The 18,357-nt window shown below is 53.2% G+C and overlaps 2 protein-coding genes across 2 annotated transcripts in view; one reads left to right on the top strand and one right to left on the bottom strand.

Annotated features, from left to right (window-relative positions):
* The window catches only part of TAF4 (TATA-box binding protein associated factor 4), an 89,219-nt gene extending 80,624 nt beyond the window's left edge, over window positions 1-8,595 (bottom strand). The window contains exon 1 of the mRNA XM_050745080.1: window positions 7,195-8,595. Within this exon, the coding sequence (XP_050601037.1) occupies window positions 7,195-8,554 (1,360 nt within the window). The 5' untranslated portion in view covers window positions 8,555-8,595. The remainder of the gene's footprint in view (window positions 1-7,194) is intronic.
* Window positions 8,227-18,357, top strand: part of LOC126929074 (calcium-responsive transactivator) — a 116,783-nt gene continuing 106,652 nt past the window's right edge. The window contains exon 1 of the mRNA XM_050745098.1: window positions 8,227-8,237. The gene's annotated coding sequence lies outside the window, so the exon portion shown is untranslated. The remainder of the gene's footprint in view (window positions 8,238-18,357) is intronic.

The following is an 18,357-nucleotide window of genomic DNA, read 5'->3' as shown; positions in this document are numbered from 1 at the left end:
ACAAAAGCAGGGGCTGTCAGCCTGGGACCCCCACAGCTGAACCCTGGTACCCACGTCAGCCTTCCCCCATGGCCCAGTACACACCCTCCGAACGTGCTCATGCAGGCCAGGTGCAGTGGCTCACACCTGTAACGTGAGCACTTTGGGAGGCTGAGGCAGGCGGAGCACTTGAGGTCAGAAGTTCGAGACCAACCTGGCCAACATGGTGAAACCCCGTCTCTAATAAAAATACAACAATTAGCCGTGTGTGGTGGTACACGCCTGTATTCCAGCTGCTCAGGTGGCTGAGGCACGAGAATCACTTGATCCCGGGAGGCGGAGGTTGCAGTGAACTGAGATTGCACCACTGCATTCCAGCCTGGGTGATGGAGTGAGAGACTGTCTTGAAAAAAAAGAACGCACTTATACAAATAGTCACAGTTGGTGAGAATAAATAGCCAACATCCACATGAACGAAGTCTAACTTCACTTAAAGAAATGCAACTTAAAACTAGACATGATTTTCTTCCTTTAGAATAGTGTCCGTTTCCAAAAGTCGTATTCTGGCAATGGTTTTAAACGTGTTATCTGGTGGAAGGTGATATGTATCAAAGCTTTGAAAATGCTCAAACTACCAGACACGCAGTTAGACATAAAGGCATTCACCTACGGGGGCCACTTGTCACCGTCAGCACAGCACCCTGGCACAGGGGCCTGTTACCAAATGCTAGAGCCTGAGACCACCGAGGGCCAAGGGAAAATGCACCAGACACAGGACAAGGCAAGGCACAGACTTGGGTCACAGGAGAACTGTAATTACAGAAAAACACAGAAACAGATCTGCACCGGACACAGGCTGAAGTGAGACACCCCAAAATGTGAGCAGTCTGGGCCAGGTGACATTACAAGTGACTCTATTTTCATCTCCACAGTTTACTTTCCAAACTTCCTATAATCAATAAAAACTCATTTTATAATCAGAAAAATCATGTTGGTGAAGTAACTAATAATTTTTTTACACTTATAGTTTCATAAAAAAGCTAATAGAGCCTGCTTCCCATATAACCCCTCGTTCCTGTCATGATGCTTGTGACACTGACATTTGTAACCTTCTGCAAAGCTCCAAAGCACGGCAGGCCTGCGCCCTGCTCTGAGTGCGTGCATGGCTCCTATGAACACCACGGAGACCACGCTCCTCTGCAGAAGACATAGAACTTCCTTTAAAAACTCTCACAGGTCATTGTCCCACACACTTTAATGCAAAGTCAAAAAATAAAAGGCCATGTCCCCCGACCCCTTGGAACAAGGTGCCCACCTTGCCACCTGTAGCACCTCCACCCACAGTGGACCAGCTAACCCACAAAGCCTCTGCCCTGGGTGTGCTCTGGCCACACCCAATGCCCGGAGAAGGGTGCAGCTCCCTGGCTCCTAGTGTCCTGCCTTGTCCATGCACCGTCCACTCGGACCTCTGACCCCAACCCTGAAACAATTCCCTTGGGAGCCACAGACCTTCTTACTGCAGGGTCCTCATTCTAAAACCTAATGTCAAATTTGATAGACAGAAAAAACTGTTTCTGGGGTTTCCTGACTATTCGGAAATGGTCCCTCCAAGATCCATGCGCCCCAACACCACCCTAGCTGGCCACACTCCTCTCACAACTTTGAGATCAAGATGCTACGTGTGCCTTCCTCACACTGGCGCTTTCCAGTGATGCCAAGTGAGGGACAGAAAGGGCCCATCAAGACCTCAGGAAGGACGGACACAGGTCTACACACAAAGCCACATACAACCGGGCTCGTGGGGCCAACTTCTCCAGTCCCCAAACGCAGTCCACAACAGACAACTTCTCCCATCCTCACACACGGTTCCCAACAGACAACTTCTGCTCCACAACGTGACACCGATGGCAGGAGAAGCTGGGGGTGCTTCACTACCTCATCCTGCACACAGCAGCACAGCCCACTCCAGGCAGAAGGCAGGCCTGGAGAAGAGCCTGAGACCACCGCAGAAAGACCGACAGGGGACACCATATACTTTCTCAAATGGGAGAGGGGCCTCATGGTGGACAACACGTATCTCCTGGTTTTTTGGAAGCTGTACTTCTTTGGTGCAAACGTTCATTTGAGATATGTAAAAATCAAAAGTTTTCACTCAAAACTTTCATGGTCCCACTATGGAAAAATTAAGTACCCCATTTTCAAACATAACTTTACAGCACTTGTTCTGCTTCACTATTCCAAGCAAGAATTTGGAAAGAACAGCTGTGTACACGTTTGCAGCTGACACCACCACAATGCCATAGCAACCGCAGGCCCACCTGGAAGCAGAAGCATCCAGGAAGCCCAGGTGCACAGCACTCAGCACAGAAGGGCCTGCAGCAAAAAGCCCCCTTTATTTAACTGCTTTATTGCTATCAAAGGCCTGATTAAGCAAAGGCCACCATCCCGCTGCCTGAGCCGGGCACCACAGCAGAACGCCCTGAACAGCAACTGTTTCCTGGACGATCGAAGGCCTGGAGGTTCCTACTGAGCACCACGAAGAAGAAAAGCAAAGCACTCTGGGAACCCTGCAAATTACCCCAAACCTCAGGCAAGCTTCTCCAGAGCCCTGTTACACCTCTGCTTCAAGATCCTCAAAAACAGCTGCTAATTATGCTTTGATCAACTCACATATAACCAACAATTTATAAAAGCTTTCTTCAAATTCATCACTTAAGTGGAAGAAAACTCACATTATACGATAGAAAAGGCTTTGGAGGCAGAACAGGAACCACCTTGATTCCACTCTGATTTCAGGATGCAGACACGCCCACCACTCTGTTCTGCCGAGCTGGGTCTGTGCTGCTCTGACCAAACGCCACCTCCCAGCGACCCTGTGCCAATGTCTAAGGGGCAACTTCCACAGCACACCGGGGAGCCCGGGGGCAGTCCTGGGAGCCAGGGTGGCTCTGCTCTCTGCCCTGGGAGAAGGCCAACTTCCCAGGTGCTCGGGGCCTGCCTCAGGTCCATCTGCCACCGAAGCAAGCGGGACACCCTCTCCTACAAAGCTTCTCGCCGGCCCTAAGAAACAGGGCGACTGTAATGAACTTCAAACGTCACCCTCTGTTCAAACTCACAGACCTCTGCTGTGAACACAGCACTCAGGCACAGCAAGCAGTGAGGAGAGAGGCTCCGAAGAGTGTGGCAGGTCCCCGAGTCCTGGCTGCCACTAACCCATGAGGGTCACCAGCTCCGAGACACCAAAGGCAGGTGAGGTCCATCCCAACCTGTCACCAAGATGACTCTGTTTATCCCGAAGGCAACAGTGAAGACCCCAGCAGCAGGGCAGGGAGCAGGGAGGAAAGGAAGGCCCAGAGCGGCACCTCTGCCCTATGCTAGGCAGAGCTGCCCAGGGCTGTCTTTACACAGCTCCCCAAAAGTTACTTTTCTTTGTTCTTTTCAAATGTCACTCCTTCCTAGGTATGTCAAAAGAAACACCTGATTAAGACCTCTAGCCTAAAGTGAGCCCTCCACCCAGGTCCAGGCTTCCAAAGGGCACTGCAACCCTCCCCTATGTTGGCAGGCAGGCAACTGCTGCCCCAGGGTGACCCACCTGAGATCTCGGTAACTTCCCCACTGACAGAACCAGAGTCAGCTGCCACGCCAAACGCCTCGGTCACCGAGAAGACATCCAGTCTGGATAATGTGTGAAAAACAGTGAAAATGAGGGGAACTGGGAGACTGGAATAGTGATGCCACCTGACAGCTGTGTTCTGTCAGGCCCAACGTGACAGAATTCACATTCTTCACCTAACGGGCAACCCCACTTTACAGCTGGGGAAGCCGAGGCTCTAAGGGACAACATATTCCTCCCAGGTCAAAGGGCAACAGGGCCCTCAAGTCACAAAATCGAAACTTCTAGGAATGTCCCTTGTGCCAGAGCACTGGCTGCCACCACTGGCCACCGGAACTCAGAGCATGCTGCCACCCAGCATGGGGCTGGACTCGCCAAACCCAACCCCTGTCCCAACAGCGCGATTAAGGGCTAGTGGACTTTTTCCCCCTTTCCCCACAGATGGGAACCAATGCTGCAGACACCACCCGTAGACACACATTCACCTGGGAGTACTCATCCTAAAACACGCAGCAAGCACACGCTCCCTAGGCCAAGGGATAGAGGACTACGGTGAGAAAGTGCTTTTCTGTCCTGGAATGGGAATCTACACTTGGGACAAATCTTAGAGCAACAGGAGAGTAAATCTGGCATGAAAGCACAATAGGCCAAGATGCACTGAAGAAAATGCAAATTTGCCAGGCCAAAAGATAACCTTTAGAAATGAACTTCTTTACCTTACACCTACCTGAAAAGATCTCTCAATTTACAAACATGCTAATTTGGGTGTCAGATTACTTTTTTCTTCCTTCAGCTGTAATCACAACCTGACTATGACGTTATGACTATCCTACGCTGTACAGAACTAGTGCTTTTCAGTGTTCTTGGGACAAGTGTGTCATCTGCAACAATCTCACTAAAGACTTAATTTTCTCATTTTTCTTCAGTGAATAAAATTTAAACTCTGGCACCTCAAACCAGCAAATTACAATTATATTAACATAACTCTTTACAACACTGTCCTGACAAAGAATATCAAGACAGCGAGCTAAAGCCAAATTCAACATACGTGGCGCACTGTGGGGCTGAAACACTCAGGGCCTAAGGCTTAGCCAGAAAGACTTCAGGGTGAAACCTCTCTGTCCCCTCCCTTCTCCCATCCAAGACCTCCACAGAGGGAAGGCCTGGGAGGGGCAGGCCCTTTCACACCCCATCCAATTGCCATTCATCTGCTACTCCACTTGACACCCACATGCAGCTTCGAGAACCCTGCCCACCCCTAATACTCCCGGCTCCTCCTCAGTTTGCAAGACTGAGTTGTTACTAGAATGAGTTATTAGCCAAGCAAGAGTTATTTTTGTTACTTCCATCTTTGTTCTAAACATTTTTATTATGAAATATTTCAATGAAGAGGGAGCCAACTAGAATAATTTAATATTCTCTGATCAATCAATTACAGGAAGTAACCAGAGTATTTGCAATTTGCCATTTTGATTTACAAAATTAAGTTGTACTGTTTAATAAAAGAAGGTACTCTGGTTTGGGGCACTGCTAGTTTTATTGATATATATGTATTTTTTTTGCTTTGGCTACTAGTGAAATAAACAACAATCAAAATTCCTCATCAGTAGATCAACTGCAGGGGATCATGAAGAGATGCGATAAATCTTTCATTTTTTAGACAGTAGCATTCAGCTCCTTGAAAGTACCATTCTCAGCACTGCCACCCAAACATCTGTGTGAGCTGTTCCTCTGTCCTCACACACGGGAATCACGCACAGTCAACACTCCTACAGTTGTTTTTCAAGTTGTCACCTCATCAAACACACCTGACCCTAAAACTGACCTTAAAACAGAAGATGGAAGTGAGTCCCAGAATCACTCATGATAAATACAGCAGAAATGCCCTTTTCCAACTATGTGTTCCTCCACCTCCTCCCAGAAGAAAGAGATGAGGCTTTACCTATGCAGAGGCTCAGAGCAAGACAACCTGGCCGGCCCCTCAAGGCAGAGTCCAATACCTATCCAAAGTGGTGCAACAGGCACCTGGCCTGCGCTGAGACATGCGGGACCGCTGGAAAAACATTTTTATAAATAAAGCATTGCGATAGTTTACATAACAGATCACGGCCATCAAACACCTTTTTACAACATTACTAAAGATCAGCCACATTTTCTACTAAAAGGTCAATATACACATAGGAGCAAAACCAAGACTTTGGCGAAACATCCCTACAAATGCTTCAGTACTCCAACAGCTTGTCATAACGGGCGTCTCAGCAACCCCGGAGAAGTGGCTTCTCAGCCCTCTTCCTCCCTGGAGCACTGCAGCCTAGCGGTCTCCCAGACAGACTCTCCCTACCCCCGCCCTGTCCAGTCTGACCACCAGCCCTGAACTTCACATACTCGGACAGGAAAACCTTTCACTTCTGAAGATGCTGCAAACCTCTCAAAGTGACCAATAGCTCCCTTCAGAGAGGGGACACAGAAAAGACCCACGCTCTCCTCGAAGTTCCTACTACTGCTGCCACCGAGCTGCTACAACTGCATGGCGCGTGTCACCACAGGCCGGGGAGGAGCTCCCCTGCCCAGCACCCACCAAGGCGGCTGGGGAGGGATGGGGAGCCCCAGACAAAAGCAGCCTAGCGTGCAATGCTGGTCAGGCAATCTTTCCCGTCAAACTTGAGGGGCCCTGAGGAGTCGCAGAGACAGCAGACTAGACCAAGAGCGTGAGTACTGCCAGGCAGAAGGGGCGTCTGAGCCCAAGGCATCCGCAGCACAGCCAGTATTACCCCGAGACCCCTGCACGGAGCGAGAGCATCTGCTGCCACCGCCCTCCCACTGCCCTCCCGAGGGGGCAGCAACCAGACTAGCTGGGCGCTCTTTCCTTTAGGCACCAACGCAGCGCTGGAAGAGACGGTGACACACACGGTGCTGAAACCCTACTCCAGAGCATGGCTCTCAGCAAGGCTGCGCGCCGGGAGGACTCTCGCAGGGTGCGCCCGACATCTCTGCCTTCCTGGTGGCCAACAGGGAAGCCCAAGCCTTCCATCCCGACTTCCCGAGCCTCGAGGAGGGGGTGTCGTGCCCCCGTCCTCGCCTGGAGACTGGGGAGGCTCAAGCCCAGGGTCACAAAGGGGCAGAAAGGCTAAGTGGGGACACAGGCCACACGCCTAACTGCAGAACTGAGCAGGGGACAGTTGCTGCCACTCGCACCTCCAGGTTCTGCCCTCAGCTCTGCAGACCCCATCGCCTGGCCCAGGGAGCCCCTGCGCTGAGCCTTCCAACCGGGGCAGGGGCACACAGGGCGGGAGCAGGTAAGGACCGCTCCAGTAGGAGTCCTGGCTGAGCCACTCCGAAACAGACCAGCCCCAGCCACAGGCAGCCACCGCGGACGTCTGGAACAGCGACAGGGACGCAGACTATGCCGACTCCCTCTGGCTCACTCGCAGGCAGCCACCCGGGCTGGCCCCGCACCTGGGTAGAGGCTGCCCCTCGGCCTGCTCCAGCCACGGGCCTACGGGACAGATGACCTTAGCATTCCACCAGCGGAGAACTTCCTGGAACTGGCAGCTGGCGCTGCTGGGACCCGCCCTTCCCTCCCGCCCCGTGCGGCCACTCACCTGGGGGCAGCTGGAAGTTCTGGATGTTGGTCGGGTTCTGAGGCGGCTGCGGCAGGCGGGGGGCCAGCACGGTGGGCGTCAGGGTGGCCCGGATCCCGCTGGTGGTGGCCGTGGGCGTCCGGGGCAGGCTCTGGGTCACTGCGCCGGCCGCGCCTTTGGGCAGCCCGGTGGGGGTCCCGGGGGCGGGCGGTGGGACGGCGGCGGGGCTGGGCAGCGCCCCTTGCATAGTTGGCCCGATGACCATGCTGGCAGCCGTGCTGGCCGGGCCGCTGGCCGCCAGGGTCTGCGCCGCCGGGGGCGCCGCCTGCACCACCGTCTTGGGCGACTCGGCCTTGACCCCCGGCGCCGGCGCTGCAGCCGCCGCGCCAGGCCCGGGCTGGCCGCTGACCCCCGCGGGGCCCCCGGCGGCGGCGGCCGGGGCGGGGGCGGGGGCTGCCCCGGCGCTGCCCCCGTTCTGGGCTGCGGCAGGGGGCGGCGCAGCGGGCGCGGCGGTCGGGGGTCCGGCAGGGTGGCCGGGCGGCCGCGCCAGGGTGGCGGGCGCGGGGGGTGGCGGGGGCGGGGCGGCGGCGGGGGCGGCGGGCGCGGGGGCGGCGGGGGGCGAGGGCGCGGCGGGCGCGGGGGGCGCGGCGGCGCCCACGAAGGGGGGCGTCTGGATGACAGTGCCGGGGGCGGCGGGCTTGGGCAGCGGCAGCAGCGCGGCGGGCCCGTTGTTGACCAGGCTGACAGCAGGTGCGGCGGCGTGGTGCGAGTTCAGCAGCGCGGCGCTCCCATTCAAAGTTTGCGCGGCGCCGGGGCCGGCGGGCTTGCCAGGGCCAGGGCCGGGGCCGGGCCCGGGGCCGGGGCCGGGGCCGGCGCGGGCGGCCAGCGCGGTGGGGCCGGCGGGCTTGGCGGGGCCGGCGGGGGCGGGCTCGGGCCCCGCGGCGACGGCGGCGGCGGCGGGCACCGGGGCGCAGGCCCCCGCGCTGCCCTCGGGCGGCGGCCTCAGCTTCGCGGCGGGCGGCGCGGGCCCTGCGGGGACAAGGGGGCGGCGCGGTGAGGGGGGGCCCGGGCGCCGCGGCCCCCCGCCCCCCGGCCGCGCTCTACCTGCGGGGGGCGGCTCCGGCGCCGCTCCGGGCGCGCCCTCGGCGGGGGCGGCCGGCCCTGCGCCCGCGGCTCCGGCCGGGCTGCCGCTCACAACATGGTTCCCGAGCGCGCCGGCGGCCGCGGCCCGCACCTCGGGCGTGCGCGGCGCGAGGTGGTGGTGGTGGGCCGCGCTGGCCGCCAGCTGCGACTCGAGCGAGCCCACCAGGTCGCTCACCACTTTCTCGTCCACCTCGCTGTTGAAGAAGACCTCGTCCAGCAGATCCGAGCCCGCCGCCATCTTTTTTCCTCGGCCGCCGCCGCCGCCGCCGCTCGGGCCGAGCGCGCCTGGGCGAGGAGGAGGTTCCGAGTGGGGCGGGCGCTGGGCGGGCGGGGGGCGGCGCGCGGCCGGCGGGGGGCGGGGGCGCGCGGCCGGGGGGCGGGGGCGCGGGGGTGGCGCTCCTGCGCAGGCGCGGAGACCGCGGGCGCCCGGCGATTGGCTGCGGTGCGCGCTTAAAAGGCGCGGCCAATGGCTGCGAGCGCTAGAGGCCGGGGCGCGGGCGGTCGGCCTGGGCGCGGTAGCAGCGGCGGGAAGCGCGGGGGCTGGAGCTCGGGGACGCGGGAGCCGGGGCGGTGGCGGGCAGGGCGGGGCGGGCAGGGCGGGGCGGTGGCCGCCGGGCGGGGCGCGGGATGCGGGGACGGTGCGCCGGGCCGGGCCGAGGCGAGCGCGGGGCGGCGACGGGGCTTCGCTCTTTGTCTCCGCTCGCTCCAAAATGGCTGCGGCGGCGCTGACGGGAACGCCGGGCGGGCCGCCCTGTGCGGTGGCAGCGGAGGTGCAGGGCCCGTCCGAGGCCCGGGGAGCAGCGCGCGGGGATGCCGGGGCGCCGGCCGGGCAGCGCGCAGGCCCCGGAGTGGATGGGCCCGAGAAGCAGGCGGGGACGGGGACGGGGCTCTCGCAGCGCGCCCTGAGGACGGGGACCGGCGCCCGGCCCCTCCAAGCCGCCGCGGGGAAGGAAGCTGGGTCCGCCCCTGGGTAGCCGGTCCCGGGCGGTGGGGAGGGGTCCTGCGCGCACGGCTCTTCTCGCCCTCCAATCGTGACCACCCCTGGCCCTTCCCTCCATTTTTAATCAATAAACTAAGCCGCCCCGGGGTGACTGTACCCGCACCTAGCTGCCTTGGAGACGGGAGTGTCATTATAAGCCCGTAGGTAAGAGCACGGTGCCTGCCAGGCGCCAAACGAAGTTCCCGAGCTGGCAAGTCTGGAAGTAGCTTTCTTTTTACCTTCTGCTGGGGGAGGGGAGTAAGTTACCTAAAATGTTCCCAAGCACCTTCTCTCTAGAAATACTTCAGTAAAAGTTCCATTTCTCTCTTTCTGCGTGTTTTATTTTCCAACCAAAAGATGGTGTTATTGGACATTTCTAGTGGTTTTCCTTTCTCCCATTTCTTTCTAAGAGCCCAGAATAGGTTTCAGAGAGACGCTTCCTTGCCTCGGACCTCACTGGGGACAAGAGGCCGCAGGATCAGTCTTCGCAGCTGAAGACAGCGCCGCAATAAGCAGAGACCTCGGGACGATGAATGACGTTGCTGACATAGAAAATGATTTTTTTAATTGTTGTAGCAAAGGAGACTGCTAGTCTCAACAGCAGACCCGAACTGGACCCTTGTGCCTGTTCGAATTGCAGCCTCGCAAGGGAATGGACTGACTGAGACAGCTGGAATACGGGACTTCACCCCAGGCTTGTTTCTCGACAGCAGCAGCAGCCAATGAGCATTGAGGACGGAGCCTAGGAGAGGTGCCTCCCCTCTAGGGAAACAGTGTTCGGGGGAAATCACTGCAAACGTACAGCTGGAATTTTGTACCTGAACTTTGGCTCCCAGAAGGCAGGAAAGGAAATGAATGAAGCCAGCTGGGTATGGCAGGGAGGGCCCCTATGGGTGCACATATGGGGCACCTTGAGCTCAGTAGGGGGACAGTCTGAGTTTTCCAGAAAGAGCAGAGATATAAAGTGATGATTAAATCTCGAGATTTTTAATTTTTAAGTGTTGACAACTAATTAGAACATTTTTAAAGTAGGTCAAACCACAGGCAGGCTGACCGGCCTCATGCACAACTTGCAAGGTGGGGCGCACCAGGCTCACAGCACAGCCCATACCCTCAGACCCCTCACACTGGAGTGGGAGCAGAAGCAGAACGCCGGACTCGCATGAAACAGACCAAGTTCCAAGGCCCCTGGGTCCCAAAGGCTGGGGTAACTGAAGGTTCCCACGCTCAGGCCTCCACTCTTCAAGTCCGCTGCTACTCCACTGAGATCTGTAATGAGTCTCCTGCCATCTACACACAGTGGTGGCTTCTCTTCTCCAAGGCCCCGCCAGGAGCCCTTCATTCCAACATATTCGGGGCTCTCTGTAGGCTGGGCTCAGCCTCCTGCACACACGCCTTGGTTGACATTATCCGCAGGATCTTCTGAGGAACCGTCCAGCCTGGCAACTGCAGAAACTGTGAGGAGTTTAGGGTCTGTGCCCACCTATCCCAGCTTCCCTTGCAAGGAGGGTCTTGTGCACCAGAAGACCCTGGGGAGGGTGGGAGCTGCAGACAGCCAGGCAGCTCTATGTCTGGGGTTTGCAGGAGCACTGCCTCCCCGAGGAGGAGGAGCTGGGGTGTGGCGGGGGTGTGAGGACACCCCTCCTAGTGTGAGGAGCTGGGGTGTGGCGGGGGTGTGAGGAGGAGCTGGGGTGTGGCGGGGGTGTGAGGACGCCCCTCCTAGTGTTCATGTGGTGGGTGGTCACCCTGGGGACCTCGGGCCAAATTTTAGTTACTGTATGATTTTAGTTGTTGGCACAAGCAGGTAGGACTTGTGTAGTTTGAAAGAAAAATCCCACCCAGCATAAAAAGAGGAAAGAGGGAATTGTAACAAATGTCAATCATAAGCACTGTTTAAATCCAGAAAAATGTTTGCTGGGAGGCTACGGGCAGAGAGGTGGCCTCAGCAGCTGGCAGCTCAGTGGGCCTTCCAAGTTTACTAAGCAGGGTCTTTTTCAATAAAATAGAGCATCAGACATGCCCACTTAAATATAAAAAAAATAAAAACAAGTTTTGGATTAAGTTTAAAACACATTAAGAATAAAACAAATCTAAGAATAAAAGGAATCAGTGGTTTCCAAGCTGTGGGTTGTGTGAAAGGTCTGTGGTGTTTGTTTTGTGACCTGTGCTTTTATTGTCTGCCTGACAGCCTTCATCATAAAACAAATTTTTTTTAACAAGCCACCGCCGTGGCTCATGCCTGTAATTGCAGCACTTTAGGAGGCTGAGGCAGGAGGATGGCCTGAACCCAGGAGTTCAAGACCAGCCTGGGCAACAAAGCAAGACACTGTCTCTACTAAAAACATCTTTTTTTAATTAGCCAAGCGTGGTGGTGTGCACCTGTGGTCTCAGCTCTTTGGGAGATTGGAGCAGGAGGATCACTTGGGCCCTGGAGTTCAAGGCTACAAGTGTGCCACTGTGCTCCAGGCAGGGCGACAGAATGAGACCTCTTCCCCCTACTCCGCAAAGAAAAAGGCGTGCAGCTAGATAGCAGCCGAGTGTTTTTGGGGTGTCTTCAGCCCCACTGGCAGCGTTCCTCAGTCTTGCAGACTCGGGGGATGCCCGTGGTCAAAAATGAGTCCACATCCCAGGGAGAAACTTGTGGCCACCTAATTGCTCTGTAAATGCAGATGGACGCATTTCTCAAGGCTGCCTTAACAAATTGTGTACAACTTCAGCAACAGAGGTGGAGTCTCACAGCTCTAGACACCAAAACCAGGGTGTGGGCAGGGCCGCACTCCCTCCGGACGCTCCAGGGGAGGATCCTTCCTGCCTCCTCCAGCTTCCGGTGGCTCCAAGCATTCCTGGGCTTGTGGCCACATCACTCCAGTCTCTGTATTCACCTGACCTTCTCCCTGTGTGTCTGTGTCCTCTCACAAGGATACCAGTCGTTGGATTCAAGACCTCCCTAAATCCAAAACGATTTCATCACAAGATCCTTAACCAATTATGTCTGCAAAGCCCCTGCTTCCAAATAAGGTCACATTCTCACGTTCTAGTGGATATGGTTTGAGGAGACACTATTCAAGTCAGTATTACATGGGATGGCTACTTACTGTTCACTTATGGGGAGACCTTTGAGAAATTAGGAGGCACTTAGCCTGTCCCGTTCACCCCAGAACACAAGCCTGGGGAGGCTCAAGTCTGAGACAGTAGCCTGCGACCTGAGAGTTCTGGAGTAGAGAAGTCCACTGGCCAGGACACCTCCACCCCCTGCCCTGCTTTCGCAAGGAAATGAGGATGCTCAGATCTGCTTGGCCAGGACTCTCGCCAGGGTCAGGGCTCGGCCAGACACCAGCGTTAATCAGGCCTGACACGTGATCAAGGGCCAGGCGGAGCCTGTTGTACAGATGAGGAGGGACTGGAGCTTGAGGTTAAGTCAGCAGCCCAGGTTTCATTCTTGGAAGGGGCAGAAACCTTGGACTCGGACCCAAAAGCTGGCAGAGCTGGCACTGCCCAGCTGACCGACCGGTGTATCCACACACCAGACGCACTTGGATGCCACGGATTAGACTCCTGCTCACTAAATTATAGTCAAGAGTCAGGCCTGCTTCCTCCCTGAAATTGACCCAAGTGGGGCTGTCTGCAAACTCTTGGGTGACTCATTTACAACAGCCTCTTGGCTGACTCCCATAAATGGCTAACCATAGCCATCATGGATGGATTTTACTAGCTTAACTCAGACAGCAGCGTATTTATTTCAAAGCTCAGGAGTGAACGTCTTTGTCCTGACGGCACTCCAACAAGTCAGCCTTCCTGGGACCTCTCCTTCCCAAGGTGCAAGCAAGGAATGACCTTTCCAGTGAGAGAAGCCTGTGGTCTCTAGACCCCTCCCTAACCTGGAAAGGTGCAATGCTACTGGGCTCCCACTTTCTAAGCATGAGGTCCACCCAGGAGTTTCTTAGGAGTGCTCTTGCTGCTTTGGTTAATTCCTAAAATAACTTTCCCCATAGTCTGTTCACATACTCAGTTTATAAAATCCAAGCACCTCCTGGCTGGGCGCGGTGGCTCACACCTGTAATCCTAGCACTTTGGGAGGCCAAGGTGGCCCGATCATCTGAGGTTCAAGACCAGCCTGGCCAACGTGGCAAAAGCCTGTCTCTACAAAAATGCAAACTGTAGCCGGGCATGATGGCAAGTGCCTGTAGTTCCAGCTACTGAGCCCAGGAGGTGGAGGTTGCAGTGCACTGAGATGGTGCCATTGCAATCCAGCCTGGGTGATAGAGGAAGACACTACCCCCCTGCCAGAAACAAAAACAAAAACAAAACCCACCTTCCTGAAAACATTTAGTTCCATTGCAGGTGCTTTGGAAGATTTAACAAACCACAGTTTTGTCATTGGTAAGGTTTACTCAGTAAGCATAGTTAGGATGGGACATATAAAGCTAAAATATTAGATGCTGACTATCAAGTGTCAATTTGAGTGTAAAAAATGAAACTTTTAAAGTAATACCCTTTACAAGAGCATCAAAAACCAAATACCTCAATATCAAACTAACAAAAAGAAATGTAAGACCTATAGTCAGAAGATTGTAAACCATGATTGAGAGAAATTAGGGGAAAAAAAATACACGGAGGGATACACTGGGTTCAAGAGTCAGAGGCTCGATATTGTAAAAATGTCATTTCTCCCAAAATTATCTACAGATTGTACACAAAATGAATATTTAAATCCCAGTTGTTTTGTTTTGTTTTTTGTTTTGTTTTGTTTTCTTTACAGAAATGGACAAGCTGGGCTTCTGTTTCCGGTATGGTGGAGTGAACACCTATTGAACTAACCCTCCCAAAGGCAGTGCTGTAAACTCTGGGTAAAATAGGAAACAACACTTACCTGAAGCCACCAGAGCGTGAACACAGCAGGCACATTCTGAAGGTGTGAACACTTGGAAAACGGTACCAGGTGAGTTCCTTGTTTGCACAGCTTCTAGACTAAAGTCAGGTAACAGGCCGTGCCATCCAGGGCAAATAAAACTCCAATAAAAAACCGTATGTTTTTCTGGCTGGAAAAGCTAGAAGACAAGTGTGATGGTTAATACTGAGTGTCAACTTGATTGGATTGAAGGATGGAAAGTATTATTCATGGGTGTGTCTGTGAGGATATTGCCAAAGGGGATTAACGTTTGAGTCAGTGGACTGGGAGAGGCAAAGCCACCCTCAATGTGAGTGGGCACCATCTAATCAGCTGCCAATGCGACTAGAATAAAGCAGGCAGAAGAAGGAGGAATGAGCAGGTTTGCTGAGTCTTCTGGCCTCCATCTTTCTCCTATGCTGGATGCTTCCTGCCTTCAAACATCAGACTCCAAGTTCTTTGGCTTTTGGACTCTTGGCCTTTGTGATTTGCCAGGGGCTCTCAGGCCTTCACGCACAGACTGAAAGCTGCACCGTCAGCTTCCCTACTTTTGAGGGTTCTGGGACTCAGACTGATCCAGTGCTGGCTTCCTTGCTCCTCAACTTGCAGACAGCCTATCATGGAACTTTACCTCGTGATGATGTGAGTCAATTCTCCTTAATAAACTCCCTTTCCTATATACATCTATCCTATTCTGTCCCTCTAGAGAACGCTGATCATACAGTAAATTGGTACCAGAAGCGGGGTGATCAGCCAGCTACTTGGTGGCAGGTTAATTATATTGGAACTCTTCCACCATGGAAAGGGCTATGATTTGTCCTCACTGGTATAGACACTTACTCCGGATATGGGTTTGCCTATCCTGCATGCAATGCTTCTACCAAGACTACCATCCGTAGACTGACAGAATGCCTTATCCAGCGTCATGGTATTCCATACAGCATTGCCTCTTACCAAGGCACTCACTTTACAGCTAAAGAAGGGCAACAGTGGACTCAGGCTCATGGAATTCACTGATCTTACCATGTTCCCCATCATCCCGAAGCAGCTGGATAGGTGGAATGGCCTTTTGAAGTCACAATCACAACAGCAACTAGGTGAGAATACTTTGCAAGACTGGGCAGAGTTCTCTGGAAGGCCATGGATGCTCTGAATCAGCATCCAGTATACCGTACTGTTTCTCCCATAGCCAGGATTCACAGGACCAGAAATCAAGGGGTGGAAGTGGAAGTGGCACCACTCACCATCACTCCTAGTGACCCACTAGCAAACTTTTTGCTAGTTGGACTAACCACAACCTCTTGAAAGTATGGGAGCATCCCAGAAAGGAGAGAGCTGCAGATCCAAATTCTGTTGATACTCTTTATCTGAATCTCTAGTTGAGCACTGAACCACATGTATGGGACAGACTCCAAGCAGCTCGACCTAGAATAAAACCATGGAAATGAAATTTGAGCTGCTATCCAAGGGACTGGGTTTGCAGTCTCAGTTCCATCAAGTCAATTGTCTGCTACCACAGACTCACACACACACACATACACATCACACACACACACCACACACACACACATACACAGACACACACACACATCAGTGCTCTACTCCAAACTGTCACAATGTTCAGGATACAATTCAAAATTACTGAATATAAAAAGAAAAAAAAAATGGTTATACATTCTCCATCCTACTGGAAGTTGACCCCTGATAGGACCCAGATTGATGAAGTAGCAAACAAGGATTTTAAAACAACTATTATAATTGCTACTGTAAAGGAAAATACACTTTTCTTTTTTTGAGACAGTCTCACTCTGTTGCCCAGGCTGGAATACAGTGAGACCATCTCAACTCACTGCAGGCGCTGCCTCCCAGACTCAAGAGATCCTCCCACCTCAGCCTCCCAAGTAGCTGGGACTATAGGTGCACACCACCGCACCTGGCTAATTTTTGTATTTTTTTTTTCTTTTTGGTACAGACAGTGTTTCACTATGTTGCCCAGACTGGTCTCGAACTCCTGGACTCAAGTGATCCACCCACCTCTGCCTCCCAAAGTGCTGGGATTATAGGTGTGAGCCACTGCACCCAGCTGAAAATACACTTTTAACAAGATTTTAAAATCACAACAGATAATTAGAAACTTTTTTTTTTGAGACAGGGTCTCACTCTGCTACCCAGGCTGGAGTATAGTGGCACAATCATGGCTGACTACAGCCTTGACCTCCCAGCTACGGTGGTTCTCCCACCTCAGCCTCCCTAGTAACTGGGACTACAGGCTCACATCAGCATGCCCAGCTAACTCTTTTGTATTTTTTGTAGAGTTGAGGATTCTCCATGTTGCCCAGGCTGGTCTTGAACACCTGGCCTCAAGCAATCCTCCTGCCTCAGCCTTCCAAAATACTGGGGTTACAGGTATGAGCCACAATACCTGTCCAGAAACTGTATTTTTTAAATGGAAATTTTAGAACTGAAAATTAGAATATCTTAAATATAAAGTTAACTGAATGAGTCTAACAGAAGAGTGGAGATGACAATTAACTCAGTTAACTTGAAGATAGAATTTATCCAATCTAAAAAAGAAAGGGGTGGGGGGAAAACAAGAAGAGCCTCGGGACCTGTGAAACAATATCAAAAAGCCTATACAATGTGTAGTCGAAATTACAGGCCGGGCGCGGTGGCTCAAGCCTGTAATCCCAGCACTTTGGGAGGCCGAGGCGGGTGGATCACGAGGTCAGGAGATCGAGACCATCCTGGCTAACATGGTGAAACCCCGTCTCTACTAAAAATACAAAAAAAAACTAGCCGGGCGTGGTGGCGGGCGCCTGTAGTCCCAGCTTCTCGGAGGCTGAGGCGGGAGAATGGCGTGAACCCGGGAGGTGGAGCTTGCAGTGAGCCGAGATCGGGCCACTGCACTCCAGCCTGGACCACACAGCGAGACTCCGTCTCAAAAAAAAAAAAAAAAAAAAAAAAAAAAAGAAATTACAAAAAAGGAGGAGAGAAGAAATGGGGCAGGAACAAGTATTTGAAGAAATACTGCCTGGAATTTCTGTATTAATAAGACACAAATTTACATATTTAAGAAGTTTCATTATCCCCAAGTGGGATAAACTCAAACAAAACCACGTGTAGGTACATCATAGTCAAGTTGCTGGAAAGCAAATCTCAAAAGAAAATTCCTAAAAGTAACTGTACAAAAACACATTTCAAGGCCAGGTGTGGGCACTCATGCCTGTAATCCCAGCATTTTGGGAGGCCGAGGTGGGCCAATCACTTGAGACCAGGAGTTCAAGACCAGCCTGGCCAACACGGCAAAACTCCATCTCTACAAAAATACAAAAATTAGCCGAGCGTGGTGGTGCATGCCTGTAGTCCAGCTGTCAGGAGACTGAGAGGCAGGAGAATCACTTGAACCCGAGGCAGAGGTTTAAGTGAGTTAAGATGATGCCACTACTCCAGCTTAAGCAACAGAGTGAAACTCTATCTGGAGAAGAGAAAAAAAAAAATTTTTCAGGCAGGGGAACAAAGAAATTAAAACTGATGACTTCTCATCCAAAGCTATGGAAACCAGAAGAGAGTGGAAGAACATCTTTAAAGTATTGAAGTAAAACTTTTCAACCCATTTGTAGATTGTCAAACTATCTTTCAAGAATGAGGGTAAATAGGCCGGGCGCAGTGGCTCATACCTGTAATCCCAGCACTTTGGGAGGCCAAGGCGAGTGGATCACGAGGTCAGGAGATTGAGACCATCCTGGCTAACACGGTGAAACCCCGTCTGTACTTAAAATACAAAAAATTAGCCAGGCATGGTGGTGGGCACCTGTAGTCCCAGCTACTCAGGAGGCTGAGGCAGGAGAATGGTGTGAACCTGGGAAGCAGAGGTTGCCGTGAGCTGAGATCACACCACTGTACTCCAGCCTGGGTGACAGAGTAAGACTCCATCTCAAAAAAAAAAAAAAAGAATGAGGGTAAATAAAGACATTTTCATATTTAAAAAATTAACATAATTCATCACCACTGGACCTGTATTATAAGAATTGCTGGCTGGGTGTGGTGGCTCACGCCTGTAATCCCAGCACTTTGGGAGACCGAGGTGGGAGGATCACAAGGTCAGGAGATTGAGATCATCCTGGCTAACATGGTGAAACCCCGTGTCTACTAAAGACACAAAAAAGTAGCCAGG

This window comes from Macaca thibetana, chromosome 10 (assembly GCF_024542745.1).
Source record: "Macaca thibetana thibetana isolate TM-01 chromosome 10, ASM2454274v1, whole genome shotgun sequence".
NCBI classification, from domain to species: domain Eukaryota; kingdom Metazoa; phylum Chordata; class Mammalia; order Primates; family Cercopithecidae; genus Macaca; species Macaca thibetana.
This window is presented reverse-complemented; position numbering and strand designations above follow the sequence as displayed.